Source organism: Hyperoodon ampullatus (genome assembly GCF_949752795.1).
Source record: "Hyperoodon ampullatus genome assembly, chromosome: 5".
NCBI lineage: Eukaryota > Metazoa > Chordata > Mammalia > Artiodactyla > Ziphiidae > Hyperoodon > Hyperoodon ampullatus.
In genome coordinates, this window is record NC_136918.1 from 10,092,667 (window position 1) to 10,104,933 (window position 12,267).

The 12,267-nt window shown below is 41.6% G+C and overlaps 1 protein-coding gene across 2 annotated transcripts in view; it reads right to left on the bottom strand.

Annotated features, from left to right (window-relative positions):
• Nucleotides 1-12,267, bottom strand: part of SLC9A9 (solute carrier family 9 member A9) — a gene marked incomplete at both ends in the record, with an annotated part of 530,059 nt that overhangs the window by 88,146 nt on the left and 429,646 nt on the right. For both annotated transcript variants that reach the window (XM_079704728.1, XM_079704727.1), the window contains one exon: nucleotides 7,821-7,900. In XM_079704728.1, coding sequence (XP_079560854.1) covers nucleotides 7,821-7,900 — 80 coding nt within the window. The remainder of the gene's footprint in view (nucleotides 1-7,820; nucleotides 7,901-12,267) is intronic.

Sequence of the window (12,267 nt, forward strand, 5' to 3'; positions counted from 1 at the left end):
ATATGGAAGAAGAAATCATGGAAGACCCAAGTTATGACCTGAACAAAAGACAGCTCGTGTTTCCAGGCACTGATACCACCCCCTACATTTGTTCTCACCAAACAGTCAAGGAATATAAGGATCCAGGAAGCTAGTGTTTTCTTTTAGTGAATTTTAATTTCATTTCACTTAGGTGCTAAGTCAAGGGCTGTCTACAAGATCTTTCTACACTAGCATTTGTGAGGACAAGGATGACCAAAAGTCAAGCTGCATACCCAATGGATTAACCACCTGGGTGGGAGGCTGGCTGCACTACTGCCCCATACAAGCTCAGCTCCTCCCTATAGCCAGCTTCTCAGGAGGGAAGCAGTTATAATGCCATGTACATCCTCACGTGGGATACCACTGGTGATGTATTTAGAGAGAGTCTTTAGAAAGCTGATTGCTTATGTTTGTTTCAAATATTTTGAAATGTTGGTGCTTTCTGAAACCGCTTGTGGAGTTATCTGGTTACATTTTGCAAGTGAGGGTTACAAATTATTTTAATTCATGGCTCCCTGAAGAGCTCCCCCATTCAACTCTGGTGATGCCAATGTCTACACTAAGGGCCACCTGTCATTTCAAGGGGCTTTGGGGTCATGACTCATTTGAATGAATCAAATAAGCAAGACTACATGAGAGTCAACTGTGCCTACCTTGTTTGCTGCTGGCCTCAGTACCTCCTGTAGTGTTTGGCACATATTAGGTACTCAATAAGTTGAACATAAGGCATCTTACTTACATCATCTGCTATCCCTCTGGCTTTCTACTTAAAGTAAAACACACCCTGCCTCCAGACTGGTGAAATTTTTCATGAGCCACCCAAGAAGCTATCACGTCAAGCTATCAATTGTATGCCAGGCACACTTGACAACAAGAGCATCACACACATATTAATGCCACCAGAGCTCACTGGATGGACTCCCTGAACCAGGACCCGTGGATTCTTCAGGTGGACACAGCCCACTCTTGGTTGATTACGAATGCTGCCTCCAAGTCCATCACTGACCTTGGGTGTGCCTCTTCCCTCCTTTGGGCTCAGTTGCCTCATCGGTAAAACAGGAATCACAGAGCTAACATTCCTTGTTCCTCTGAGAGTTTTTTGCTAAGTGAACTCAAGTCATTCACAAGGCCACAGTACCAACCCAATAAATAATTCATAGATGCTTCAGCTAGTCAGAATAAGAAAAAACTGCAATGCAGTGATCATCATTTAAAATGGAAATTGCTGCTCACAATATTCATACCTATGATTTAAAATAAGCACAACTGTGTGGGATATAATGAATTCTGTCAAGTTTTAGCAGGAAAAGGGTTCTTTTCCTTTGTTTTTTTTTTTTTGTTGTTGTTGTTGTTGTTTAAAGACTACAATGCCGTTACATTTAAATCCATTAAATACTTGTTTCCAAGGATCATTTTGAATGATCCTGACGTTCACGTTTATTTTTCCTGGAATGCAGTCTGTCACACTTTGGTACAGGAAGGGGTCTGGCATCTGCCACTTTCCTTGCCAGACTTTTTAATGGAAAACTCAAGAGCTGCAACAGCTACACATCTGCCATGGGTCTTTCATTTTCTTGGTAACATCTCAGTGCACAATTCATTTCAAGCCAGTGATGGGAAGGAAGTCTCCATCCATGTGACCTTGTCATTCTGTTACTGTGTCAACTTGCCAATCCATTGTTATCTTTGTGCTATCTTTACACTTATGTAAAATGTTGGCAACCACAGGATAACTCCTTATTTTCAGTTGATGTTGGCGTACAGGAAGCGCTAAAAATGATTTGAGGCTGCCCTTTTTATTTTGGAAGAAGTCATTCTAATCCTCTGTCATTCACATTTGTAGAACTAATATATACACATGCTTAAGGGGAGAGATGATAAATGATAGCATGGATAGAGACTGTAGAAAGTAGACAGTCCAGCAGCATCATGAGTCACGTACGAATAAGGCAACCTACGATTCCTACACCAGCTGCAACACTGCGAATCCAAGCAAACCGTTTTATCTGATGTCTTAAAATCTGAATAAGGGGGCGTCAATTTCTGCTTCTAATCTTCTCATTATAAGAGATTGTTAGTGAGGATGATAGGTGGCTCTAAATTCTGATTTCTGTATACAAATAAAATCAACACACAATTGGTGAGATAAGATACAGTCACCCAGACAGAGAATGGCTTCTAAGCCAGAGCCAGGCTTGAATATATGAGATCAGGTGTACGAATTAAACCTAAGGAAGGATGAACCAACCATAGGAAGGAGGTCAGTGAGGCAACAGGGATCCAACTCTGCCATGCCAGGGAGAGGGACCCCGCAGCTGGGGGAGGGGTGGGTGTTCACCCGGGGTGTGCCTTTTGGTGCCAAAGGGCAGCCTGGATGAAAAACACTAAGATTATCCCCTCTGCCTTGCTCTGCTTTCAGACTCACTTAGCAACCCTCAGATAATTAATTGGATTTTTCTGCTACATCAACGTTTTAGAGTAAATGTGCCCTGGATAGGAAATATTGCTTTCTTGCTTGATTCATTCATTCAGTGAATATTTATTGAGTGTCCACTATATGCCAAACTCTGTTCTATGCTTTGATTACAGACCCAAATCCCTGTCCGCAGGAAGCATATATCCTGGTTGGGGGAGAATATTATAACAAATGCATAAAGTACATACAGTGTCAGATGGTGATGAGCATAATGGTGACAAACGAAGCGGGGAAGGGGAGAGGGAGTGCTCCTGTTGGGATGGCTAATTTAAATATGGAGCCGGGAAAGTCTCACTGCCAAGTTGGATGAAAGAGGTGAAGGAGGGAGGCCTGCGAATGTCTGAGAAAAGAGCACCCCAAGCAGGGGGAAGAGGAAACAGTGCGAAGGCCCTGAAGCAGGAATGTGCTTGGTGTACCTCAGGAAGACCGGGGCGCTGAAGCAGGGTGAGCCAGCGAGCAACAGGAAGAGAAGGCGCCGGAGGGACACTGGGGACCAGATTGCGACTTGACCCTTCTAAGGGCTGGGAAAGAATATCCCTCCCCATGAGGATACATATGATGATTTAGGAATTTGATGTCTGGTTTCTACTCGTGCCTCCTTGAGCTTGGTTAGAGTGCACCCGTTTCTATGAAACTAAACCATTCTCAGAGTCTTTGGCATATTGAACTTTCTGCCTTTGAAAAGTTGAGAACATGATTCAGAAACTTGGAGACTCCTTTATGGTGGTGTTCTTAGGGTGACCGACCAGGACCCCTAAACTTGTCACCTCCTATATCTTCAACAGATGCTTGGGATGTGAACTCTGTATGACATAATGTAAGCAGTCATAACAGTCATTGCTTTAATAGTGACATTCTGGACGTATGGAAATGGGGTATATGTGTAGATAAGAGCTATCATGGACATAGAGTTGTCAGTGAGAGAGTTCATTTAAGTATATTTATGGATTTTATCGTTATGTAATGCCTTCCTTTGTCATTACAGTCTTTGTTTTGAAGTGTTTCGTAGTCTATTTTTTTTTTTTTTGGCCGCATCGTGCAGCATGTGGGATTTTAGTTCCCTGACCAGGGATCGAATCCAAGCCCCCTGCAGTGAGAGCACAGGCTCCTAACCGCTAACCGCTAACCAGGGTCCTAACCCCCGGGCAAGTCCCTAATTTAGATTTTGACAGATCCGGGCTTGGATCATGGAATTGACACTAGCTATGGAGACTTAAGAAAGTTATTTAAGTTCTTGGAGACTTTGTTTCTTCCATCTCAAAAAGAGTCTTTGTGAGAATGAAACCGAAAGGGTGGTTATTAGGATTAAATGAAAGAATGTTCTCGATGGCAAAGCACTGGTGCTCAGTAACATGGTTCCCTTTCTCATTGCCCCCTTCTCAATTTCTGCTTTGCACCGCAAGACTCAGAATTGCTGCCCACAGGGAATCATAATGAAATCTTAACTAATTGTCAATTTTGGCACCATAGGCTTCCAGCTTATTTATTTTTATTTCTTGCGGTGCATGGGCTTCTCATTGCAGTGGCTTCTCTTGCTGCTGAGCGTGGGCTCTAGAGCGCAGGCTCAGTAGTTGTGGCCCAAGGGCTTAGTTGCTCTGTGGCATGTGGGATCTTCCCAGACCAGGGCTTGAACCCGTGTCCCCTGCATTGGCAGGCGAATTCTTAGCCACTGTGCCACCAGGGAAGCCCGCACAGGCTGTTTTGTCAGAGGCCAAGACAATCAGCAGTCCATTTGTGTGGTACTCTACCCTTGGAGCCACCCTCTTACAGAGCTGTGGAGGTGACATGAAATTATAAGGTAAAGCACTCAGCACGGTACTTGGCCATGGTTCATCCTTATGGAATGTTAATTTTTATTATTTTTATTTTTCTGTAGCTTTTGGAAAATTTTTATGGGAATGCATATGTATTAATTATGCTATGAAAAAAAGAAAAAAAAGCTATATGAGCAATAGTGACTTGTTTTATTGATACTGATGGTGAGTTAAGATCATCTTTGTATCCTTGGGTCTGAATATTGGGCATAAGTTCAATGTGAATTGAGTACTGTGACACTTAGTTTTACATATTTACTTGGCTAGGCTACCTCTTTATTCAATCAGACCCTAATCTAGGTGCTCCTGTGAAGGTATTTTTTAGGTGTAGTTAGCATCTACAGTCAGTTGACTTTAAGGAGATGATCCTCGATAAGGTGGGTGGGCCTCATCTGATCAGTTGAGTGGACTTAAGAGCAAAACTGAGGCTTCCCTGAGGAAGAAGACGTTTTGTCTTAAGATTGCAGCAGCTCAGCTCCTACTGGAGAGTTTCTAGACTGAGAACCTGCCCTACACATTCTGAACTTGCCACCTTCACAAACACATAAGCCAATCCCTTGAAGTAAACCTATGTGTATGTGTATTATATGTATATGTATGTATGCGTGTGTGTGTGTGTGTGTGTGTGTGAGTGTGTGTGTACTCCTGACTGGTTCTGTGTCTGTTTCTCTGGAGAATCCTGACTTACAAAGGTGCATATGAAGGCTCATTTATTCTTCTTTTTCTTTTGTCGGTAATTCTTTATGATGTCTCATTTGCATGATGCAATTTTACTAAAATGAAACTTGAACAGCTCCAAACTGCATAATCCATTTCTTTCAGCCTCACAATTTCTTTTTGGCCTCAGCCAGGCAATCTGACCCCGGAGTTGGGGGGATCATCCCTACATTGACAGCAGCTGGCATAGTCTACCCATGAGGTCCATGGGGCACATTGCCTGAGTTCTAGGTGGCCAACAGGATGACGATAAGTGCCAACGGGATAATTTGTCTCTAAAAATATGGATAAATCAAGAGTTTACAGAGTGGAAACTGGTTGGTTTGCTACACTCTGTGTATGAATTCAGAGCATAACTAGGATATAAAAACTCTGTTGTCTAAGTGAAAATATATTTATGCAGTGATGGTAGCCCCGCAATTTCTAGGATGAAAGCACAGGAGGACAAATTACCATGAGAAGAGATATTACTGAGAGTGTAAGTCTGCTTTCATTTTTTGCTAGTTTGTCCATAATCATATGGAAATAACCCCCCGGTGAAATGTGAGACAAAAACTATGACATCATCTGAATTTAGTGTCACTGCTCTAAGCTAAAAATTTGGGTGGGTTCCTACTTACATTTTCTTGTCTCTAAGTTATCTTTTCCATTTTGATCCTTTTCTTCATTACAAAGCATTCCTAACAACACTGTCAGAATTTGAACAAAAACATCTTTTATCTAATTTCTGATTTGCCATTTTGTGATATTGTGATTTATAATAAGAAATAGAAATTTGGTCTTCATCCCCAGTTTTGGCAGAGAGCTCTTAAAACCCTTGAATTTCCTAAGTGATGAAAGCAAAAAGGCATCTTTCTGTTATCTTAATGGATGACATTTGGACCCCAGCTAAGGTTGGGTGCTGGATGCCAGGAGAGTGATTAGAGGGTTGGAACTTTCAGTTATACCCTTTTATAATAAACCAATGATCTAGTAAGTAATGAGGTCTTCTAGCAAATTAATCAAACCCAAGGAGAAGGTCACAGGAACCTCCAACATGTAGCCGATAGATCAGAAGCATAGGTTAACAACCTGGGCTTGTGACTGGCTTCTGAAGTGGTGGTTGTAGGGGCAGTCTTGTGGGACCAAGCCCTTACCTGTGAGATCTGACACTGTCTCCAGGGACACAGTGTCAGAATTGAGTTGAGTTGTAGGACACTGACCTGGCGCATTGCTTGGATGGGTGGGGAAGCCCCCCTTCCACAAGTTGGAAATCGGGTCCTGGAACCCCAAAAGACACTTTCTTACTGTACATCTTGTCATAACCAAGCAGCCTTTATATGTACTCGTTAGCCACCTTTTTATAACTTCCTACAAATTTGGTTATCAGATACTTCAAGCAATGGCAGGAGAAAATTGTGTTTCCAGAAGAGAAACAAACTGGAACACAAACCAGCGTAAGCTGCTAAGAACTGGCTTCCCTCAGAGAGACCAGTGACTGGTTAATGAGGTACCAGAACCTCCAAGAGGTTAATGGCCAAGATGGACCACTTTTAGGGTGGTGGCAACCTACACTGTCCATGAAAGCTCAAGAGTGAGTGAGGCAAGGTATTTGCCCATAGATAACAGAAGTATGGAAAAGCAAAACTGTAGCCTCAAAAAGCCTCTACCTTCCACATCTCATTTCATAATTCTTGGAATGTTCTACTATTTCAGAATTGCTTTCTAATTTTAACCTTGTTTTACTTTTGCTTATGTCTGCAATGTTCAGTTGGCTTCTCTTCACTTCACTCTTACTTATGTTTTTTTCTACAGTCATTCCTCGAGTTTGCTTTCCTTTCCTTCCTGCTATGAATTTCCTGTATTTCTCTTGCTTCTTCTCCCCTTTCCATTTTTACCTCTTCTTCATCTTATTCTTTGAATTTCGTTCCCTTGTTCTTAATTCTTCTTCCTTTCCCTCTGATCTGTTGTGGCTTTAATCATTGCTGAGCTGCTTTAAAATCACCCAGTGACTGACATTTTCTCCCTGAAAGGAGAGGGATTTGTGACTGTGGAAAACTAACTACAAAGACCCAACACATTCAATTTTCAGCACAGTTCTTTCCTTTCTTCTGTGGCGCTTTTGCCTGGGATAAGAGGTGGACCGCTTACTGCAACTCACAATGCAAACCCCTTCAGGCCTGACTTCTCAGCTCTGTGAGTCGCATGGCAAGGTGTATCTGAGCCACTATGTTTACACTGATTGCTAGAATTTTGAAATTGCCCGTCACTAGAAAAAGCTTACTCAAGTGTTTCCTGGAAAACAAAGTAGTACTATTTCACAATGTGATGACCGGACTTATTCTTCTCCTTGGACCGTTCATCCTCTCTACCCCCTCCCCCTTCATTTTTTACAGCATGAATCAAAAACAGACAAATGTGTTCCTGGCAGAAGGGTGAAGGAGCTTTGTCACCCTGGCCGACTCCACCAGAAATAAGATTTTTACAAAGGGACGAACAGTAAAATTAGTAAAATAGATCAATTTTTCAGGACTCTGATTTTATCATAGGGCATTAGGAAATAGTAGATTGCCACGAACACACCAAATTCATTTGCCTCTGAGAGATTTCACTTTAGCTCTTTGTAACACTTAAGTATGGACTACACAGCTTTTTATGTTTTGAAATCATTCTTTTGGCTAAATTTGCTCGTGAATTCGCTTTACCTTTCTGTGTTTCTTGAAGAGCAGGAGCACATACCTCAATGATTAAGTGCTCGAAGTCAGTGTCTGTCATGTAGCAGGACCTGGGAGATTATCACTATCAAAGGATACTTGTGGTCAAAGCTGTACCACATTCTGAAGAGCCAGGCAGTCTCTGTTTTTGTCGTGCTTTTGCCAGCGTTGTTTGCTTCCTAGCGAGAGACAATAGAAAAAGGCATTGGATAAATGATCACTATAAATATTGATATATAATATCAACATTAATATATAGTATGTATATAATATTAATATATTTTAACTATAAAAATATGTGTCAAGCCAAATTAAACTTAACCACTTAAAAAAAATCTTTTCAGATACAGGTATTTTCATCTAAATGCTGAACCTGCTGCCAAGCAGATTAGCTCATGGATCTTGCCATATGGGTGAGGTTCTTGTGGCATAATTCAATGTTTACTTTTTTTCATAATTCCTATTTTATTAAACAGCTAAGAAATGCCACTTTGTTGACACCAGTGAACATGAGATTTCTGTCAGATTGCTGTTGTGGGAATTTTGCAGTTACTTCTGTCAGATTTGGATGGTATTTATTTACGATTTACCAAAAGGTCAAGACTAAAGGGATAACAGTCTAATAATTGTTAAACTAGTTTTCATTCATTTTATTTTTGGTAGATACAACCAAAGCCTATGGTTAATTTTTGATATCTTCCCCCTTTGATTCTTAAGTTTTGAAATAGATATTCTGGTTAAGAACCCTGTAATAATTTAATAACTGAGTGAATGTGTTTGTCTCCCCCGACTCCATGCTCACTCTCTGTTTTTTTTTTTCCTCAAAGGACCACAGTGGGAGGGAGGCAGAAAAGGACAAAAGAGAAGCATCTGATAGGTGTTTATGTAACAGTAGAGGATGAAAATGTGAGAAAAAGGTGGAAAATTTTTGTGGACTTTAGAGAGATGATAATGGACATTGCAATGTGGTATGAAGGAGATTCAGTGACATTTTTACCTCTTCTGTGTATCTCATTTTGCATATTAAGAGAATCCCAGACTTCAATCAGTTGTAATTATCTTCATCATTAAAAGCATTTATATCATAGCATGGACTTCATTGCTTTGTTTGGGCCCTCGGTTTCCATGCCCAAATGGTATCAGGAGTTCACAGTCCAGTAATAATGCGAACATTCTCAAGAAATCATGAGGCATGGAAGACAGTGAGAAACCACTGGCTGCTCCAAAGCTAGCCCTTAGTTGAACTCAAGGTGATTTACTTTATTTTGTTTATTTACTTTTTTGCCCCTTTCCAGACAGTTCCACTGATGGGTAATGATAAATAACGGAACACAAAAGGCTGTATTCTGCTCTCTGAAACACATGTAAAAGCAGATGCTGCAGTTCCATGCCTCACAAACAAAAGGGGAATACAAGAATGCTAAGTGTGGTCCCTCCCTTTCTAGGCAGCCATTTATCCTTTGTCTAAAATGGTTGAAGCAGACACTCAACAATAAAATGAAAACCCAAACTGGCAGCCTTTCCCATTGGTTGTTTTAAGATCTCTGATTTCCAACCCTGAACAGTTTCCTGAAGGCGTTCCTTAGTACGCCACTATTCTACGTGATGTTGATGGAAATTCTGTGCCGATCGTTCAGGAAAGGATGGGTTAGAGAGTGTTAACCAGGTTTGTTATATTCAGACATTTTTGGAATCTTTCATTTGTAAATAAGCATTGTAAATCTTTGAGAGGGAAGCCTTTCTCCAACTTACCTGGTCATGGACCACATGCCCCATTCCCAAGTCCCACAGTGGGACATCTATGACCTTTTCATGGATGTCAGAGTTTCATAGATCTGTTTTTTGATAGACCCAGAGTGCCATGCCCTGTTATCTAGAGCTAGAATGTACCCATCGCATTTCCACAAAAGGGAAACCAAGGTGTCCAGTTCAATTTCCATCCTTCCCTGAACCTTTCCCTAGCTATTTCTACCCCAAGAAAGGTGTCAGATTTGCAAAGTCACTGCTATACTTAGTGTTTTCTTCATCATCTTGCAACATTTGCAAGTTGTTTCTGAGTCACTGTCTCTCAAACAGGTCAGCACGTTGGGGCTCAGCTGGCAGAGTAAAACTGTTATCCCTAAACTAAACTAGGTAGTAAAGCTCTGGGCTAGCCCTGGGGAGTTCTCTCTCTCTTTTCTTTTCTCTTCTTTTCTTTTTTCTTTCCTTAAGAACAATGAGGAGTTACAAATTTTATCCATCCAGAGGCACAGGTAATTTTGATAGCTGACAATATCTATTGATGACAAGATAGTCATTGAAGAAAATTGATAGAAAGGAGGGTAAGCAAATTCCTGTTTTTTTGTTTGGTTGTTTGTTTCTAAGTTAAGGTGGTCTATGTAGTGTTGAGCTTGGCTGGCAGTCAGGGGCCCAGGATTCTAGCACCCACTCCACAGCAGCCCAGCTGAATGACATTTGTAATAATATTCTCCAGCTATGGAATGCTCATTCATTCCCAGGCAATGTGCTGGTCACATTATCCAGTCACTAACTTTTCAGTCATTGTTTTTCAATTTTCACAACAAACCCTCAAGGTAGGTTGCATTATACCTATTTTACAGGTGAGGACCTAGAGAGGCCCAGAGAAGGGAAGAGATGAGTCCAAAGTCACATAGCTAGCAAGCTATAGAGCTGGAATTTGAACGTAGGACTAAAGGACTCCAAAGATGATGTTCTTTCTGCTGGTATCTCACTCAGCCTTTGAACTTTGGAAAGCACACACACTGTATGATAGGCTATTTGGGCTGCAGTTTCCTCATCTGTAAAATGAATTGAGGAAATTGGATTGGCTGGTCTCTGAGGTCCTAATCATATGGAAAATACTGTTTTTTCATTAATGACAACAATAACAGCTGGCACGTCTTGAATAGACGCCATGTGCCGGACACTGTTCTAAGTGCTTTTCATATATTATTATTCCTATTTTACAGATGAGGAAACTGAGGCAACTGGCGCACAGAGAGGTTTCCAAGCACACTTGTGGCCTCTCAGCAGCAGCCATGATTCCTGTCATCTAGGTGGGTGTAAGTGAAGAGAAAACTAGGGCAAATGGGTATCTGAAGAGGAGATGAGGTCAGGATACTGAAGGTTGAGATGCAGCAGCTATATATCCCCTCAAACCTAATGAAAATGCATGGCTCCCCTCAGCTGGGTGGACGCTGATATGTTGGAAAGTGTCCCTGTAGAAACAACTTCAGTGTTAGAAATTTCTCTAGACTCCTAAATACTGGTTTCAGGGATTTCTCAAGGTCTTGGAAAACCTCCCTGCCTTTCACTCCCTTTTTCCTCTCCTTTTTATTTTATTTCCTGAGGGGAATATATCAGAACTTACAGGCACTCCTGAAAGAGCTTATACTCTATTTCTGGGAAATCTTCCAAGGTTATTTTTTTGCCAGCTGATGAGAGCAACACATACTATGTAGCATTTTGGAAAAAATGTTAACACTTGTAATCTATTTTTCAAACTTTAATTTACTTGGGATACTGGAGATGTTATTCATTTTACTGCTTTGTAGAGAAATAAACTGGGTTCCAAACTGAATGAAACATAGGGCTTCCCTGGTGGTGCAGTGGTTAAGAGTCCGCCTGACGATGCAGGGGACGTGGGTTCGTGCCCCGGTCCGGGAAGATCCCATATGCCGCCGAGCGGCTGGGCCCGTCAGCCATGGCCGCTGAGCCTGCGTGTCTGGAGCCTGTGCTCCGCAACGGGAGAGGCCACAGCAGTGAGAGGCCCACATACCGCAAAAAAAAAAAAAAAAAAAAAAAGAAAGAAAATGTTTTTCCAGGTAAGGGAAATACCATGGATGACCCAGCATTGACTTTTCTGCTGATTTGAGATAAAATGTTCAGTGTATGTCTTAAATATCTGTTGGCCCAGTTCTGGATCCATTCATTTATTTCTCTGAAGTTATTGATGACTTAATAACTCGGTTATGAAAGGCCATCAATAAATGAGTAGAAATAAATGAGTTAGTCCACTGTGTGCTCTGCTTGTTCACTGGGGGCTGAAGATAAACATGCCAAGGGAAGGCCAGCCTTTGCAGTCACCCTGGAACAGGGAAGGTATCCGATGAGGAAGCGCAGAGGGCAAGCCTCTGGGAGGGCCCAGATGGGCAGAGGACAGCAGGTAGCATCAATTCACCTGGATTATTCTGAATCAGAGATCAGATCACACCCAAGGACAATGGATATAAGCAGTCATCAGAAGAAGAATCTGGAACTTGGTGATAGTCTCTTTACTGCTAGCAATATGTCTTCTTTTTTGAGTTCTTTGATGCCAGAGGGGCAGTGGCATCCATGTTGGAACAGGCAGAGGATCCAGAAACTGAAGACCAAGATTTGAGTTCCGACTCTCTACTGTCTACCGTTTAATAATAATGATACACTTTCCAGATCTGAGCCTCATGTTTCACAGCTGGAAATGGGAACTGGAGATCCAAGGGCATTGAATGTTAGCTTTTATTTGCCCTTGCTACTTCTAAGAAGCAGAGTGTTTGATATATGTGTA